Source organism: Nanorana parkeri, unplaced genomic scaffold (assembly GCF_000935625.1).
Source record: "Nanorana parkeri isolate BGI_ZX_2015 unplaced genomic scaffold, ASM93562v1 scaffold6, whole genome shotgun sequence".
NCBI lineage: Eukaryota > Metazoa > Chordata > Amphibia > Anura > Dicroglossidae > Nanorana > Nanorana parkeri.
The window spans coordinates 3,442,387-3,461,694 of NW_017306274.1; the positions used below are offsets into that span (position 1 = coordinate 3,442,387).

The following is a 19,308-nucleotide window of genomic DNA, read 5'->3' on the forward strand; positions in this document are numbered from 1 at the left end:
GGTTCCCCCCCCCCCCCCCTGCTGTGCTTATGATCATGCTCCTGGTACTGCTTTGCCCCAAAACTGAGGCATTATGGTAGTAGGAGGGGGTATCCTGAACTACAGTTTCTTTGTTTGCCAGTGTCTAATCCTCCTTTAGGCAGCAGTATGACCTGAAGATTAAAGTCTCCCTGTGTCCCTCAGTGAACGCCTAGAAAAAGATTTTACCGTGATTACAAAAATTCCGATATTTCTCGGCTGTTTCAAGGTTTTTGCTCAGTTAGCATTGCTGCAAATCACTGTTTTATTGTTCACATTTAGCAGCGGGAGATGAAGAATCTTCTTCATCAAGCGACTTGTTTCTTTGTAACTTTAGGTAACAAATCCAGCATGTCAAAGGTGTATCGGTGTGACGTCTGCAGCTACACTAGTCCCACGTACGTTGGTGTTCGCAATCACATAAGAATTCATACTTCCGACAAGCCATATAGGTATGTGACCGACTTGGTTTATTCTCCTGATAGCATTTGCCTCTGGGTTTTAATCGTTGGTGATCCCAATCACTCAGATCTCATATAAGCAGCAACATGTTAATGTCATGACAAGTCAATATCAGTCTTTTCTAAATCTGTGTCTTCGTTGTGTTTTTTTTTTTTTAGTCAAAATTTGCACCATCTTCATTTGCCAAACCTGTCTCTGATAGGGATGCACCGATACTGGTTTTTCGGTAACGAGTACCGACATTTTCTCTTCGGTACTCGCTGATACCGAAAACCGATACTGGAAGTCCCATTAAGGAAGCCAGGCAGCATGTAATGACTCGCCACCTGGCTTCCTGATTAGCCGGGAACCCGGGTGGCGTGTAAAGACTCCAGGGAAGCAGTCTCCATGCTCCCTCATTGGCTTTTTGGCCAATCAGGAAGCCGGGCGCCGTGTAATGACTCGTTGACTTGGTCGAGAAGCTGGGCAACGAGTCATTACCCGGCGCCCGGCTTCTTGATTGGCTGGGAAACCGGCTCCATGCTCCCTCGTCACCAGGTGACAAGGGAGCATGGAGCTGGCCAATCAGGAAGCCAGGCAGCGTGTAATGACTCGTCGCCCAGGTTCTTGATACCGGAAGCTCAGGTTTTGGGAGCATTTGGGCTCCCAAAAGAGTACTCGCCCAAATACTTGGTATCTGTATCGGTGCATCATATGTCTATATATCCATCTATTTTATACACACCGATGACGAGGGAGAACACACACATATACACGCTTGGTGATGAGGGCGTTTGGAGCCAATCAGGAAGCCAGGTGCGGGTAATGACTCGCCGTCCAGCTTCCTGATTGGCCAGCTTCCTGACCAATCAGAAAGCTAGGCGGCGAGTCATTACAAGCTGCCCGGCTTCCAGACCACTCAGGAAGCCGGCTCCATGCTCCCTCGTCACCAGTTGACGAGGGAGCGTGGAGCTGGCTTCCTGGCTAATGACTTGCTGCCCGACTTCCTGATACCGGAAGTATCGGCCCATGAAGTATCGCCCAAATACTCGGCATCGGCACTGATACCGATACTAGTATTGGTGCATCACTAGTTTCTGACTTTCGCAAACATGTCTGTGTGCTTCCCAGGATTCTAGATGCAGGGGTTGCCACTAGGTATACATACACTTTACTATAAAAGAGACGGCCTCATTTGAATCTAATTGCATCGCTGATTTGCGTGACAAATGTGTGTTTGCCTATTGGCAGGTGTTCGCTGTGTGGCTATGTTTGCAGTCACCCTCCATCCTTGAAATCGCACATGTGGAAGCATGCCAGTGATCAGAACTACAACTACGAGCAAGTAAACAAAGCCATCAATGAAGCAATGTCACAGAGTACTCGGTATGTAACATAAAAGCTGCAGTTGGTCATGGCAAAGTCAAAGCTTGAAAGGTCTTACTTTTTGTACAATTTTTAAAGAAGAACTCTAGGGAATTTAGTTTTGTCTAAGGGTCTCAAATACAGCAGATAATCCCAACTGATCCCCCGCTTTCCTGACTGCCATCGCTCACCCTTGTCCCCCTCCTCTGCTCCTCCCTTGGTGTCCTCCTGTCTAATGCAAGTTAATGGACCTGCAGTAGACGTGATGACAGTGCTTTGATTTTCAGAGGCCAGGGGAGAAGAAGCTGAAGAGGTCGGTCTAGCAGCCCGGCAGGACTGTGAATCGGGTGATGATATATCCCCTAGACCAGTGATTCTCATCCTGTGTGACCTCCTAAGTTGCAACGCACTGGAGTGCACAGCATTGCAGCTCAGTGCATTCTGGTGCAGGTGATCGAACTGCGGGTGGGAGGTACGTTTGGGGTGCCATTCAAATGAATAGCAATGCAACACACCTCCCGCACCAGAACCTGCTGTAGATACGATTGCATGTTACAGATCACATGGGACTGTGTGAATAACGCACTGTACTAGTGTGAACGGGCTCTCAAAAACACTTGACAGACGCACACACAACCACAGGCACAATCTCAGACACTCACACATGCACACCATTTTTTTTTTCCTTTTTAAGATCCACCCAGTCTCCCTATCTTACAAGAACTGGAGTGGATCCTCAGCCTGGGGTCCAGTGCTGTGACGGAGCTCCATCCATTTGAGCATTGCTTGTACAACTCCCTTGCATGCCCTGTATAGGTGCTGGGAGCCAGAATGTGATGTCACTCCAGTCCAGGCACCTCTACAGGACACGTGAGGGAGCTGTAATCAATCCACATATGGATGGAGCTCCCTCACAGCCATACCCCCACCCCACCTTAAGCTGACACGCTCCATGCTGGGCAGCATATTTTAAAATGGCAGCTTGGTGCGAGAACTGACAGTTCTGCACTAGGGGGAGTCTGAAATGCAGTAGAAGACACGCAGTGACCCACTGAACACGGGGTTGTGACCCACCAGTTGAGAACCATGGACCTAGACATAACAGCACTTTTATAAATTGCTGGAGTTCTTCCTTAACTTTCCAGCAACCACCCCCTGGATGAACTATGCATTGCATGTGCTGGGGAAATGGGTGTTTATATGGTAGAGAATTGGGTTGGCATAGTAATTAGCACAGCTTATTTCTGACTCCCAAAAGATGTTGGCACCTAGTTGATGAGTAAAGCTTGTCTCCGGGCTTCCCCTGACCGTTGGCATTCCAAAAAAAAAACCTAAATGCCCTTTTTGGCACATCAGCAGTCAAGTGATGCTCCAGCTCCTCCAAGTCTTCTGTCTTCTTATGGCATACGGGGTCCTTTTTTTTTTTTTTAGACGTTGACATTACTGCCTGCATGATGTGGAAACTTCTTATTGGCTCTTCAGTGGTGGGGTCTTCTCAGGATCCAGAAGAAGAGTCTGCGGCAGCGATGTCAGCGTAAGGAGACTGTTGGGGACCAGCCGGCACAAGCACATCGGCTGTGCTAGATTAGCAGTGGGTATATCTTCACAGGGTCAAAAAGAAAACCTTGGGCAGTGACAAGTGGGAGGTTGGGTTAATATTTGCACAGAAATGAGCTTTAACCCCTTCATGACTGAGGCCCTTTTTTCCATTTTTGCACACATGTTATATTCCACATTTTAGGCCTGAAAATGACGTAAAACCCCCCAACATTATATATTTTCTGAATGCCAAGACCCTATAGAATAAAATGGTGGTAGTTGAAATTTTTTATGTTGCGCAATATTAGCGCAACTCCTTATTAAACCCCAAAATTTAGTGACAAATTTAATTAAATGCCCCAAAACACAACAAATTACCCATTTTTTTAATGAAATATAAAAGATGAGGTTACAACGAGTAAAACGATACCCAACATGCCCAGTTTACAGATTGCGTGCGACCGTGAAACGGCGAAAAACTGCAGTACCCCAAAAAGTCAATAAAAGACACTTTAAAAGCCCCCACAGGTCATCAATTTAGAGATACCCCAAAATACTGGCCCTAGAATTATTGCTCTCACTCCGGCGTGCGCGGCGATACCCAACATGTGTAGCGCGTTCGTCGTTTTCATGCGTAGGCGCACCCGACGCGTGTTTACGTGGCGACGCGCGTGCTCGCGGGGGCGGGGTACTTTTAAAATTTTTTTTTATTATTATTAGATTTATTTTATTTCATTTTAATTTTAAAAACTGTTTTTTTTTTTTTTTTTACTTTACTTTGACTGCTATCACATGGGGGGGCTTGCAAGCCCCCCCATGTAATAGCAGATGGTGGTGACAGGTCCTCTTTAAGGTGATGCTGGGGGTCCAAAAGACCCTCAGTGTCACCTTTACACTGGAAATGAGCTATTGAAGTGCAGATCGCACTTCAATAGCTTATAGCTGGGCTGCAGGAGCCCAGAACTGACAGCCCAGGGACCGGAAGTGATGCAATCTGCATCGCTCCCGGTCCCATAGAACGGGGAGGGGATCGATGAACGGAAGTTCGTCGACCTCCTCCCCAGCTCCCCGCGGACACAAAGATCGCCGGTCCCGGGCCCGTAGGAGGGGCAACGGAGCCCGGGAAGCACGGCGGGGGTGTCCGGCGGGGGGGGGGGGGCCCCTTCTTCGGGACGCAGAAGCGATCTGGCGACAGGTAAGTCGCCAGGATCGCTTCTGTTGTAAAGCCGACAGTCGGCTCTACAAGTTTAAACAGAGTCCCGGCGGCAAAAGTCGCCGGGAGTCTGTTTAAACAGCCCCGATGCTACGTCGTCAGTCACGAAGGGGTTAAAGGAGAACTATGGGGTTAGGGCTTTTCCCCATAGTTCTCCTAAGGGTAACTGGAGGACACAAACTAGCGTCCTCCCATCACCCTAATCTCAGTATACCGCGAGCAACAGCTCCCGGTATACTGTGACGTTGCAGCTAAAACGGATCCTGACAATTATGTCTGGATCCGCCCAGCTGCCGGTATGTGTTCGCTCACTTCCCGATCTACTGAGCCGACCTGTGACAGTCTCATTGTCACAGGTCGGCTAGAACTATGAGGATAAGTGAAAAGCACTCACCTCATAGTTCTCCTTTAAAGCGGACCTTTACCCATATCTTTTAAATAACACACACACACCTTTTTAGAAATGTTTAGTAACGACAATTTACAAACGCATACTTCTAGATAATTGCCGGCTTTTTATTCTCTGCATATCTTTTCTCTTTTCTTCCCCAGTCTTATGACAGTGGCCATGTTTACTAAGGGCAGGTTACTAGCTCTCCTTTCACTTCCTGGATTTCTGGCACATGTGACTAGGACATGTGACCATGCACATCATCTCAGGGGAGGAAAATGCCTTTCACTGAGATGAGATTTCCCAGCAATGCTCTGCTGGTGACAAGGCAATCCCGGTGTGCATTGCTTTGGCAAACTGAAGTCATTTTGCCCTTTCAAAGCAGGAAGTGAATCTTCTGCAAGTGTAAGTATTTCACAATCACAGCATTTTACACCTGACATGTCTATGTTATTATTAATAAACATACATAGAGGGATGCATCGGTAGAATTTGATTTTTGAGTGTAATGATCCGCTTTAGGAAAAATAAACAGACCTTTAAAACTAGAACTTTCTCCGTTTCTATTTTGTCTGTCTTCCATTCTGCCCTTTGATTATGGACTGACTACGTGATAAAAGTGTCTTTACTCCTAGACAGTACCATGTATGTAGTTGTTTTTTGCCTTGTTGACTCTGGTATATTTTTTTAGGCCTCAGCGAGACCCACTGAAAAAGCTGACGCCAGAAGACTCCTCCACCGCAGTGGACAGCGACACGCTCACTTCTGCGAGTCGCCCAGCGCCGGAAGTAACAGGTTACATCGAGAACCAAAACGTCAGCCAGTCACAAAGTAGCTTGTGCAGCAATGAAAAATTACAAAGCCAGGTGAGGCCCGGGACCGAGCTTTGCGTTCTGCTCTTTTGCTGTTGCATTTGTGGGTTCGAGTCCACCAGTAAGGAACTTCTGATGGAACACATGAAAGCACACGAGGGAGAGATCATCAACATCATATTGAACAAGTCTGAATCCACATCCTGAATTTGGAGCTCTGCATCGCCTAGGCCTGAGATCCAGATGTCTTGTGGAGTCTGTAACTTATTATTTTTCTTTAATTACAGGACACGCACTCTAGAGAACAAAAAGGTACCATTTGTCACAAGGAAGAGATCGTATAAGCACTTTGTTTCTTTTTTTTTGCCAACCCAGCTTTCATTATTTATAGAGTATATCCAGACAACAAGTAAGGTCGCTGCTTTTTTTTTAATGTTTTAGGAGATGCTGCAACGGTGCTAAAGTCATGAATTTGACTTGATCTGTTTTAACCAAATCATTGCAGTCTGCTTGGGATGTTGTCCCATGTGACTTCTGATCAGGACTGCGTGCTCTTGTCATGGGATGCAGTGTAACATCTCAAGCTCTTGATGAGTGTAGATAAGGTTCTGGGAGAGGACGGAGCTGGAACCAGCAAACACATCGGCCTGTATTTTCACAGCACATAGGGATTCTGTCAGAGTTTAGCAAGCAGAGTAAGCCAGTGGTAAGGCCTCATTCACACGGCTTGAGTGGGGCCGTACAGCTCCGTGTGGCGTGCACGGCCACATCGGGCCGTTCCTGGGAAAGACAGGTGCTCCGTGTGATTGTACGCAGCAGCCTGTTCTTCTCTATGGGAGTACGCGGCCGTACGATCACCCGAGCTGCACATCCGTGCGGGTGCTGGTGTCCATACTCGGACGCAGGCAGAATGGACCCTGCTGGTTACTCTACACCACTTTTCATCTTTTAGGCCTCATTCACACAGCTTAGAGTGAGGCCTACAGATCCGTGTGGCGTGCACGGACGTATCGGGCCGTTCCTGAGAAGGACAGGTGCTGTGTGTGATTGTACGCAGCAGCCAGTTCTTCCCTATGGGAGGACACGGGCTGTACGCCGCCGTGCGCTCAACCGGGGCTGCACATCCGTGCGGGTGGCGGTGCTTGGGACGCAGACAGGATCCATTCTGTCTGCGTCCGAGTATGGGCACCCGCATGGATGTGCAGCCCCGGTTGACCGTACGGCCCGTGTCCTCCCATAGGGAAGAACAGGCTGCTGCGTACAATCACACACAGCACCTGTCCTTCCCGGGAACGGCCCGATATGGCCGTGCACGCCGCACAGATCTGTAAAGTAACATGCAGTGTCTCCAGGTTCGATGTAGATGGAACAAATGTTGGCATTTGATTGGAGCATTTCTTTAAACTTCTCTGTTAGCCCTTTTAAAACATTTTTTTGTGATGAGTTGGGGAAATCGCTATTTTTGTTTCCGTTATTTAAGGACGAGATATTTGCAGGCAAAGCTTGTTTTTGAGGGAATGAGTTATTTTTTTTGCTATTTTGCAGAGTAGTTTTGTAGTAACTGAGCTTAGTGTGTGTGCTTTTTTTCCCCCCTTTTTATAAAATAGAGGATTATTGATTCAATAATACACGTGACAATGATAGTGGACAAAACATTGAGACTTGGCACAATTTTTTTATATTTAGTAGAATCGCTTTATACATCACGTCCCAGCGTGTTCAGTGGGGCAATTCAAAGAGCGAGTGTTGGCAATTTATCTGCACAGCGCTGGTGTAATTCCGAGCTTCAGTTTGCTCATTATATAAAGGACTAGTTTGATCCAATAGATAGCAGGATACTGGTTTAAAGGAGAACTCCATATTCAGCCAACAGTGCAACATATATTGCTGGACAATGCTGTAAACATGAGCAGATATATTTCAGTGAACATGTTTTGCTCATTTTGAGAATCTTGATTTGTGCAAAATGTTTGTCCAGACAAACTGGGCAGCAAGTACAAGTCACAGCTTCTGTTTGAGGAGGGCAAGGAAGGTAGTTTTGTACGTTTCGGCATTCCTTGCATCCAGTATGTTTTTTATAAGTGCCACAGACTATATATTTGCTATATAATTTGCCCCATCTAGTGGCTCATTTTGGTTGGAAGGGATGTGTGTGTGTGTGAATGTGTATATATAAGGGATGCGCCGATACCGTTTTTTCGGTATTGAGTACTGATATTTTTTTTTCCGTACTCGCCGATACAGAAGTCCCTTTTAAAGAAGCCGGGTGGCGCCTAATGACTCACTGCCCGGCTTCCTGATGAGCCGGAAAGCCGTGTCCATGCTTCCTCATCACCAGGTGACGAGAAAGCATGGAGCCGGCTCTCTGGCCAATCAGGAGGTGGGTAATTACTCGCCACCTGGCTTCGTGATTGGTCCGGAAGCTGGCCAATCAGGAAGCTGGGCGGCGAGTCATTACACGGCGCCCGGCTTCCTGATTGGCCAGAAGCTGGCTCCATGCACCCTCATTACCAAGAGGTGGAGTGGCGTAATTTTGGTGGGACCTGAACCACTGAAAATTGAACAATTAGAATACATTTGGTGTCTGTCCGTCCGTCCCCTCCACTTTATCTGCTGTTCATAGTAACAGACTTTTTTTTTTCCTGATTTTTGAATTAAGTGCTTTTACTTGGTGGTAACATATAGGTATCCAATAAACATGAATTGTTTTTCATGGAAAGGGATTTTGTTCCCAAAATGTAATCAAGCCTATGCTATGTTGGCCTGTTTGGTTGAATAGTGCTCAGCGGAGTTCTTCCTTACAGGTTTGTGTCACTTGTGCTATAGTGTCTGGGGGAAAAACAGCATTGAAAATCTGATTGCAGACCATGTGGTGGGAATCTGTTTCTTGGTGCTTTAGCTGTGTATATAATTGTATTCATTATATGAATTGGTTAGCGTCGATGCCTCTCAGCACTGGTGAACCTCACAATCACCGGTCCTGTACATATATGTATAATTTTCTAACCGTTTTCTGCTTTGTAATAGAAAATTGATAAAAAGCTGCATATAACCGCCCGGCAGATCCTGTTTTGTAATTTTCTTGTTTTTTAATTGTTTTCATGTACATGATGGCTAGCGGCAGTGTTTATAGAGATTTCTTCCCATACATCTGCAGCTATCTCTTGCTTTGGGTGTAAGCAGCCTTGTACTGTCTGTGTCGACTGGCTTGTGGTCATAGCATTCGTATGACATCCGCCATGCTTCTGAGATCATTCCTAATTCATTGATGGGTACATTTGGCCTGCAGTGGACCACCATTTGGCCTGCAGTGGACCACCATTTGGCCTGCAGTGGACCACCATTTGGCCTGCAGTGGACCACCATTTGGCCTGCAGTGGACCACCATTAGACCTGTTTTCAAGCAAGTTTTACCAAAGCCCATCACAGGTCTTAATGCAGAGGCAGACAGCCCTTTCCTGTTGGTAGTTGTCACAATGCTGTTGTCATCCTTGCAGTTCTGTTGACACCCGCTGAAAAGCAACCACAAAGTGATAGTCAGGTGGTGGCTTGGATTGGTTTCAGAAAGCATCTCAGCGAAATGCCAGAGGAATGTGCAGATGGGTAGATACCCTGTAAAGAACTCTACCCAAAAAAGGTATTTTTCCGTTGTACGGGGAAAGGTCAGTACGTGACTCACCGTAATGTCCTTATGTCTTTCAGGTAGCACAGAGGGCAGGTCTTGCCCCACTATGGTCATGTCATGCTTAACTTTTAGCTGAATGTCTGGTGTCACTTGAATATTCTGTCTATAGATATGGAGAATCCAATAGGGACCAGTAGAACACTGGCTACAATTGAGTGAAATGCACTTTGGAGGGGCTGTATTATGGCTATTGAGGGCCACACCTACTTCAAGGAAAAAGATTTATAGCACTTTGGCAACTAACGCTCGAGGAAGAATGCACTTACAACACTTAATCCTCCAGAAAGAGGACATAAAACTTTTCTTGAAGTATTTAGCAGCCATATTCTATTTGCATGTGTAACCTATTTTAGCTGGAGAACAGCATGGGCCTCAGTTAGTTTTAAGGGCTCAGTCACACCTTATCCAGCGCGTTACGGCACGGTTCGAGTCCAGAACGTACTGAATTTTTTTCTTTTGAGCATTTAGGATGAGGCTTTGATTGGGCTTTAAGTCTTTGAACTGACTGAGGGCCACAGAGGAGCAAGAGGGCCGCACGTGGCCAATATAGCCACAGCTTGACATGACTGTCCTGGCAGTTATAGGACACAGATATGCTGCATCAGTTGACCTCTAGAAGTTCCTTTATTGGAATCTATGGAGAATGCCCTTTTTTATTCAGTGACACCAGAAGCTCAGCTGCAAAGCCAAGCTCGGCCTGCTACTGTAATGGCAGATGGGGGAAATGTTCTACCAAATCAAAGAAGGCTATAAATATCGGCTTTAGATAGCACCCTGTCCCACTCCACCCAAAATTGTGGAAAATCCTTTTTGAATAAAAGTATGCAAAGAGATAAACTTTTTGTGCTTATGTCTCACAAAAAATACATTTGATAACTATAACAATATTTGAGTGTAAAATGAAAATGGGAAATCATTGTAAAATCTTAATATACACTATGTGATTAAAGGTTCGTAGATGCCTGGTCATGACGCATACCTATATGGCCAAGGACATGCCCCAGTTTGAGTTCAGGTCTTCCCAGTGAATGTTAATGCTGCGGCATAGAAAGACATTGTAGACAATTGTGGGCTTCCAGCCTTGTGAGAACAGTTTTGGGAAGGCCTTTTCTTTTCCAGCTTGACTGTGCACTGTGTAGAAAACCAGTTCCATAAAGACATGGTTCTATGGGTTTTGTATGGAGGACCTTGAGTGTTCTACACAGGGCACTGACCTCAACCCAACTGAGCACCTTTGGTATGACTCCAACCTTGTGGTAACAGTTTGGTGAAGTCCTTCCTGTTCCAGTATGACTGTCCCCTATGTACAAAGCCAGTTCCATAAAGACATGGTTCTATGGGTTTTGTATGGAGGACCTTGAGTGTTCTACACAGGGCACTGACCTCAACTCTACTGAACATCTTTAGGATAAATTGTAAGACCAATAGTGGGCCAGGTCTTCTCATCCAACCTCAGTACTTGACCTCACAAGTGCTCTGTAGGCTGAATAGGCACACAAACACACGCCGTAATGTTATGGAACGTCTTCCTAGAAAGCTGAAGGCTATTGCTGCAGAGAGACAGGGGTGGACAACTCCATATTAATGCTCATGGTCCTGGAATTGGATGTCCAGCAAGCTCATATAGGTGTTGATGGTCGGATGTCCACAAACCTTTGGCATGTAGTGTATATGGCTTTATTCAACAAGGCAAAGCACAGTTAATCCAAGGAAACGAATCGGAACGTTGCTTTTTACTAAGCTGACTTTAGATGAATCTTCTCAATGTAGGTTATTCTTCTGTGTTGCCGTCTTTACTGCTTTGTTGAATAATGCTGAGGGGTCTACATTGTTTTTCCAAGTGAAAGGTGTTACAATATCGATTTGCATTTGATATTGGACAAAACATTTAGAAGACGTGAACCATGGTTTTCATAAAAAAAACATTGCGCAGCTTGGAAGCTCAAACTGCTCAGTTGTATATTTAACCATTTATAGCTTTTTTTGTGTAATCCTTTTTTAGATATCTATTTTTTTAGCGTTGCGCAGGGTATGTAGTTTTTCTTACGTATTTATTAAGTATTTATATGTCATTTCACGACAGAGTTTGTCGGCGCGTTCAGCTGACGCATTGTATCACTGGTGCTATTTCCAAATAAATGGCTCTCGACTTGATTGTGATGTAAGGGATTTAGGGGGAAGTGGGGCAAAGGTAATTCAGAGAAAAGTCTGTGTAGTCTGAGAATATTGGCTGCTGTGTGCAATTTGTTGCTTTAAGGGCCTGTTCACACCAGCCCCAGTGCGTTCAGCACGATTCGGTGCTGAAACGCACTGGATCGCATACCAGCCAGTTCACAGCGTTCTGGGTTAGCAGGGGGCGTGTCGGTGCATTGAAGTCAATGGCACCGCAGCCACGTCTCCCCGAGCGCAATGCAGTCGCCCGCATCGGAACACCTGGCACATCAATGCCTGCAGTTGCGTTCCATTGCGATCAGAAAAAATACTGCATGCACTAATTTTTCTGACAGGAACTCAGGCATTGATTTGCCACGTGTTTGGGTGCGGGCGATCGCACTGTGGCCGAGGGGGCGTGGCTGCGGTGCCATTTACTTTAATGCACCGCCACTCCCACACCAGAACCCAGTGAGCGGGCCAGGATGTGATCCACTGCATTTAGCACCGAATCGTGCCAGAACGCACTGGGGCTGGTGTGAATTAGCCCTGAGGGTTTGTTCACACCATGTCTGTAGAGCTGTGTTTTTCTACCGCACTTGTATGGTGCGGACAGGGCACATAGGAAATGGTTGTTTTCTGTGTGTCCTGTTCACCCCATACATGCGTGGTGGTGTGCAGAAAAACGCAGCTCAATGGACATGCTGTGAACAAGCCCACAATGATGTTTTGTAAGTGCTGGATAGTTTTACCTTGGTAATGGGTTTGTAGTATATTAGACAATAGAAGCAGTGGAATATAATCATAAGGGGTCTGGTTCCAAGTGATGATTGTCCTTTTTGCTTATGATTTCAGAAAGATGGGGCATAGATCTCTCCGTGATCAGAGTACCTTAGACCTGACTCGATGACATTAGCAGAGGAGCTGTGCGGTGGGAATGGGATGCTGGCTTCATAGGAACCATCCAATGGCCTCTTGTTTTCTCATAGTGAGAGCTGTGCGACTCCTCTGCTCATGTAAAACATAAGTGTATATTTTGCAAGAGCAGATGCCCTTAAAGCAGAACTAATTTTGTCTGCCAACACTTTGAAATTGCAAGTTTAAAAATCGTGCATACTTGCAGCAACAAAAAAATGTGGCTTGTTCAGAAGGTCTCTCACACTACTGGACCTGGCATTCTGTATGACCTATTGCAGGGGTGGGCAAACCCCTGGTGAAAATTGGTGATGCGAGAAATCCCATCATGCAACTTCCTTTGGGAGTCATGCCTGTGGCTGTCAGTCTTGCTACGCCTCATGGGTTTGTAATTGCACCACAGCTGGAGGTTCAGAGGTTTGCCTATCTGTGACCTATTGGTTTCAGTTCTTCTGGTTGCAGAGGCCCAGGGACTATCCACACCTCCCTGTTAAGCTTGCCATACGTGGCAGGATTTTCTCTTGTTCAGGAGCCGCTGGGAGAGAGGAGATTCCACAAAACTGAGGACATACAAATCAGATATTCAAATATGTACGATCAAATCTCCTACTGCGGAGATACTCTGCCCATAGGGACCAGGTACTTCTCATGGGTGTCATTAAAAATGGCTGCAAGTTTCTTATTGACTATGGTACCTGTGATTCTATTTTTGTCTTTGTTGCACCACATGGTGCTTGCAGGGCCACCTGTTGCTCAAATTTCGGGCCTAATAAGCAGGATTCAGCCAAAATTCAAGCCATCTATGGCCAGCATTAGTATGTCATGCTTTCTGCATTTGCATAAGGATCAGAGCACAGATCAGAGTGTACTGCCTTCCCATTTGATTGACAGAGGCTTTTAAAATGGGGTAACAAGTGGAATAGGCATATGGGTAATATGGATATGGCAAAGTGTAACGCAGATTTAGACGCATGCATGCACATTGTTTTTTTTTAACTTGCAATTAAAAAAAGATGCTTTAGTTCTGCTTTTGAGGAACTTTGTCACCATTCTAAAAATCTTTAAAAGATTAATACCTACCTGTTCTGCAGCCCGCTCCACTGACCTTAGCTTTTAAAGCAGCTTAGCTTGATGAAGAATCTGATACTTCCAGAAGTGTTGATCTCCTGGTTCACCTCTGTATGCGCCATGGTGCCTCCTGCCAGCTCCCACATCACCTACAGGACATAGTAGAGACCTAGGGGTGAGCGCAGGGACCAGGCATTACCACAGGGGTGGGCAAATTGTATATGGAATTCAGAAGCCAGTTCCATTGACAACATTTAGAAGAAACCTTAAAAGTTGGGCGCCAGCTGTAATTTTTAAGGAGCATTGGCAAGCTGGCCTCTGGAACCAGGCATTAGACCAGGGGTGGACAAATTGAATATGGAATTCGGAAGCCAGCTTCATTAACAACAGCTAGAAGAAACCCAGCTGTTTTAAACCTTAGCTGTTTTAAGGAGCATTGGCGACCTGGCTCCGGGTTTTTGTCCAACCTTGCATTAGACATACGCAGAAGTGTACCGAATCAAGAAGATTCTTCAGCAACCAGTTCTGTCATTTAGGACAGGTTAATATCCTTTTAATTGCAGGAAAGGCTTCTTTTTTTTTTTTTTTGCCTTTTTTTAAATAGTACTCGATTAAAAAAAAATGGCCGCATGCAGCGGATTACCTGAGATCTTTCGCCGCATGCCGGGGCTTCACACTCGATTAAAAAAAAATGGCCGCATGCAGCGGACTACCTGAGATCTATCGCCGCATGCAGCGGACTACCTGAGATCTATCGCCGCATGCAGCGGAATACCTGAGATCTATCGCCGCATGCAGCGGACTACCTGAGATCTATCGCCGCATGCAGCGGAATACCTGAGATCTATCGCCGCATGCAGCGGACTACCTGAGATCTATCGCCGCATGCAGCGGAATACCTGAGATCTATTTGCATATTAACTTCTTGCCTACATTTTAGGAGCGAGTAAGATTAGTTAGTGCTGTGAAAAAAACCTTTCCTTTTTTTTCTGCACAATTCTGTAATCCGGGAATGTTTTGGGCCCGGGGGCTGGATTGTGAGCTGCTTAGGCTGGCTTTGGAAGGGAAGAGTAGATGGGAGGTCTCCAGTGGGACTATGCACATAGTCTGAGCAGACTGGAGGCTTTGAGGGGACACAGGAAGCTGTAGAACTATGAGTAGAAGTAGTAGTAGTAGGACGGTTCTGCCTATACAGTGTGGAACACAAGCAAGGCTGAGCAAACCTGCCTATATTTTGGCAGGTAAAGCAGTTCCGACGTATGGCTTTTGGAGGTGTGTAGCTGGAATTCTGATTTCGGAAACGTATACGGTTAGCAATTTCCTCATTGTTGGGGGCCATTCAGACCGGATCAGTTGCCTTGTGATACATTTTTCAACTGATGCAAATGAATGGGGCTAGTTCATACCGTTCCATTCCGTTGTGTTAGTTACGCTGAAAAAAAAAGTAGAACATGCACTGCTTTTTTTTTTTCTTCAGTGCAATGAAACGCAGCGGATCCGGTGTGAACTAGACCCATTCATTTTTTCGGTGCCTTTCCGTTGGCATTCATTGAAAAACAGATCAGAATGAAGGAAATCGGAAGGTACAATTGCAAGTCAGTGGACTCTCCGTTGACTTGCGATTTTTTTTTTTTTCCTTCCAATTTTGGTGTGACTGCGCCCTTAGTGAATTGCAGGCATCTAGGTGAATTTTGAAAGTGCAGAAGAGATATAAGTCTTGCAGATCTAGAGAGAACAGACTGGCTGGCCTCTTTTCAGAGGTCCCACCTTCCCCAACCCACCTACTCAAACTCACAATAACTCAACATGAATTGGCAAGAGGTGGATCAGTTTTGCACGTTCGCTGTTGTAGAGCCAGATTGCAAACCTTATCACCTGACTGCTACAAGACCGTCACTGCTGGTACACAAGGAACAAGCAAACGGGAACTAGCAAGACTACCCAAAATGGAAACGGTTAACCCAAAATAATGTAGGCGCTAGGTTTTGGATAGAATGACGTGATATGTGGGTATTTCTATATTAGAGGAACAGTCTGCCTAAAACTTGAACTGCAGTTATGGGTTACCACGACTTCCGTCAATGAGGGTCTCCCATCTAGGATTTCTCTGCCGACCAGTAAAGCAACATGTAATGTCAGCAGTGTGAGACCCCTGACTGCTACAGTTGCAGCAATTAAGCTCGTGGTGCATCAGATAAATACAGGTTAGAGGAGAATAAAGCAAGCAACCAGCCTCCACCTACAACCAAAGTCACAGCTTCAGGCCAGGTTCACACCTGGGCAATCCGTGACCGAGCGGCAATCGTGCATGATACTGCGTGGATTGCCGTGCGGTCACAGAGTCGCCCATAACCACCAAACGCGCTTATTGTCTAGTGGCACCCCAGTCACGCCGAGCGGATCGCATGGTTTCCTGCCGCGATTCCGCCCGTGCAATTGAACACGATGGCGGCTAAGACAGCCGCGCATCATGTGTCACAAAAAAACGGTAAGTGCACCTTTTTTTTTTTTTTTTTCTGCGATAGCTGCGCGGATGTAACCCCATTGAAATCAATAGGGCCGTGCAGCAATCGCTGTGTGCGATTGTGTGCAGTCCCAGGAAGCGCGTATTGGATCGCCCAGGTCTGCACCGGGCCTCGGAAGGGAAGCTGCCACTTGTCACAGCCAGGGCTCATGGCAATAGTACTAATTCTAGGGCAAACGGCATCATGTGGTGCTAAAGCCTGCTCTGGCCTGGGACTAGCATCTCTTAAAGAAGACCTCCGGGCAAAACTTGTATTAACCCTTGAAGTGGGGCTACCACCCCACTGCAAGGGTTCACTGCTCATTTTTCTCTTGCAAACAACATAATAGACAATATACTCACCTGAACCTCGGTGGGTGGGGTGATGGATGGGAGAATCAAGTAAGAAATGGTATAGCAAGCTTTAGATCCAAGTATGTATAAAAGGACCCGAGAAAAGCCGGATCATTCTAAAGGTAGTACATTTATATATTTTATTTTTTTTAGCCTTTATTAGAGAGTCGATTTTGTCAAATATTTTTTATTTGCAAGCAATGTATTTTTTTTTAGTTTCATAACCATTTTAATTTAGGCAACCACAATTTTATTTTATTTTTTTAACATGTTAATATTTATTTGTATTTATCTTTTTTCCATGTCACATGACTCCTAAGCCTTTTAGTTTGTATCAGTTCAAGGAGTAGCAGAGCATCGGATTTCAGTCCTTTTTTTAGATATTTTTCTTTTTCCTGATTGGCTGCTTTTTGCTTTATTTAAAGCCCCGAGTTTCTTACGCACTTTTATGATGGGCCAAGAGGCTCTGTTCACATTGATATTGCCACACAGTGCGGCGACCCGAACACTATAAACAGACTGTGCGTAGAACCGTGCCTGATATAAAGCACACAGCGCTGGATGGTTCCCTGCATCCAATGCAGCGTGGACCGACCGACCTTGATGTAGAAACAGGACAGTTTTGTTCTAATCGCCGGTAACAATATTCTTTTATCGGTCATGAAATATTTTCTGATACATTTGAAGTATGCTTTTGGCCCTTGTCATTTTTGCTGTGTCTGGTGGAGTCGCGGCATAGACTGAAGGTTTCAGTGTTTTTGGTTTTTAATTTAATGATGTCTTCTGTGCATTTGTAGGAGAGCGAAACAATTATTTGCAGGCGTTAGAGGTGATTAGAAGCCCCCCAATTGATGTCCTGTTGACTGGCTGACCTTCCACACGGTGCACTCAGATGCTGGGCAATGGTGTGTGTTGTGCAGCAGTTGACTGGACAGCATCTGTTAGACTTCGGATGACTTTTGAGCCCTGACTGGACCACCCGAGTCAGACACAGAAAAGGAGGCGAATATAAATCTTTCTTTTCTAAGTAAGCCTGATCATTAAACGTGGAACTGTACTGGGGGCGGCAGGTCCGTGGAAGCTCTTGCCAGAATGTGCAAGTATTCATGGCATGTTCTCTCATGGCAGATTTCCTTCTTGGTTCGCCCAATGATGGTAGGTCCATGCTCTCGGCAATCACTGCCACCTTCTCCTTTTCTTACTTCAGTCCAATGTCTTCATTCCTCCTCCATTGGGCGCCCAGGGATGGTGCAGTCCCTGCAGGTGCGCCCAAGGATGGTACAGTGCCTGCACGTGCGCCCAGGGATGGTGGGTGCAGTCCCTTCACGTGCGCCCAGGGATGGTGGGTGCAGTCCCTTCACGTGCGCCCAGGGATGGTGGGTGCAGTCCCTGCACGTGCGCCCGAAGATGGTGAAATTCCTGCACATGCGTGTACTGGAGTTTCATTATCTTGGCACTTGGTTCCACTCCAGGCATCTTAAAGCGTACACTGTACATGTGTCACGGGCAAGGTATTAAAAAGAAAAAAAAAACGCTGGAAAGTGTTTTTTGGGGCAGAAAATAACAAGTGTCCTCCTACCAAAAAAAATCATTCTTTTAGCTGTATTCTTTCCACTTCTACTTTAAAGCCTTATTCCAGGTAAAATTAGCCCCAGCACCTCTCTGGCATGGTCTCCCACAGTACCTCTTTTCTGCCACAAGATGTCCTCAGTCTTCCAGGTTCAGTGTCACCCAGCCTCATTCATCACTTAGGACTGAGAACTTATTGTGTGTGCAGGACATCATAGACATCCCACTGATGGGATGTTACCACGGCGCCCCGCACTCTGTAATGCAGAGATTGGTTCTAATGTCATGAAGTCAGCTCTGAACTCTGTATCATTGAGGACTGCCAGAGAAAAGAGATGAAGAGGACCGTTTGCGTCACATGGCAGTCTCAAGACTTCAGGAAAAGGTATTTAGGAAAATATAGAGGGGATGGGGGGACGTGGTTAGCCCAGATTGGGTTGTAATATTTCATATTCTGGTTCTTGCACCCTTTGACTATCCTTCAGACCCATACAATAAGGGTCAATCTACACGGGTAACGTTCAATTGCTCAAATTGCACAGCGCTCACAATTTCCCTCAGATATCATTGTTGAATATAGTAAGTAAACGGCTACAACGTTTTTTTCTATCAGTCAATAAAGACGCTCGGATACATTTCTCTGACAATTACCTTTTTAGAATTCAGCGCTCATCCTATAAAGAAAACAATGGTGCTCCATGGAATTGTATTGCTTGATGACGTCTATAGGGTTCGGTTATCTTATGTTATTATATAACACTAATTTTTCTTTTTATTTCTTTCTTTGTAAAGCCAAAGTTCTCTGCTTTGTAAAACTGACAATTACAGACTGTCGTGGCTTCTCACATTTTTTTCCCCCCTATTGTATATTCCCCCCCCCCCCCCTAAATATTTCAGCTGTGCATGCCTTAACCTATGGGAATGTTGCTGTATTGGGGTCAGACTGAACGGAGAAAGGAGGCGAATCCTTTAGTATTTCAACTACCTTTTACAGATACTGTAAAATGTTAGAATAATTTATTTTGCTTTACAAAAGTTTGTCACATATGGACTTTCATATTGTATTTTGGTAATAAACACATTTTAAATAACTTGCTCGGCCTTGTGGGTATTCTATGGACTTGTATAAATGAAAATGGCCCATTTTAATGGGTAACCCTATTGACTACATATAAAAGATGAATGCTGCTGCCAGAATCATCCACCTTACGAACTGTTCATTATTATTATAATACAGGATTTATATCGCGCCAACAGTTTGCGCAGCGCTTTACGATATAAGGA

General features: G+C 45.6%; 1 protein-coding gene across 1 annotated transcript in view; it reads left to right on the forward strand.

Annotated features, from left to right (window-relative positions):
• Window positions 1–6,059, forward strand: part of ZNF507 (zinc finger protein 507) — a 25,944-nt gene extending 19,885 nt beyond the window's left edge. Inside the window, exons 4-6 of the mRNA XM_018553169.1 lie at window positions 356–470; window positions 1,711–1,845; window positions 5,659–6,059. Coding sequence (XP_018408671.1) covers window positions 356–470; window positions 1,711–1,845; window positions 5,659–5,986 — 578 coding nt within the window. The 3' untranslated portion in view covers window positions 5,987–6,059. The remainder of the gene's footprint in view (window positions 1–355; window positions 471–1,710; window positions 1,846–5,658) is intronic.
• The last annotated feature ends 13,249 nt before the right edge of the window (window positions 6,060–19,308 follow it).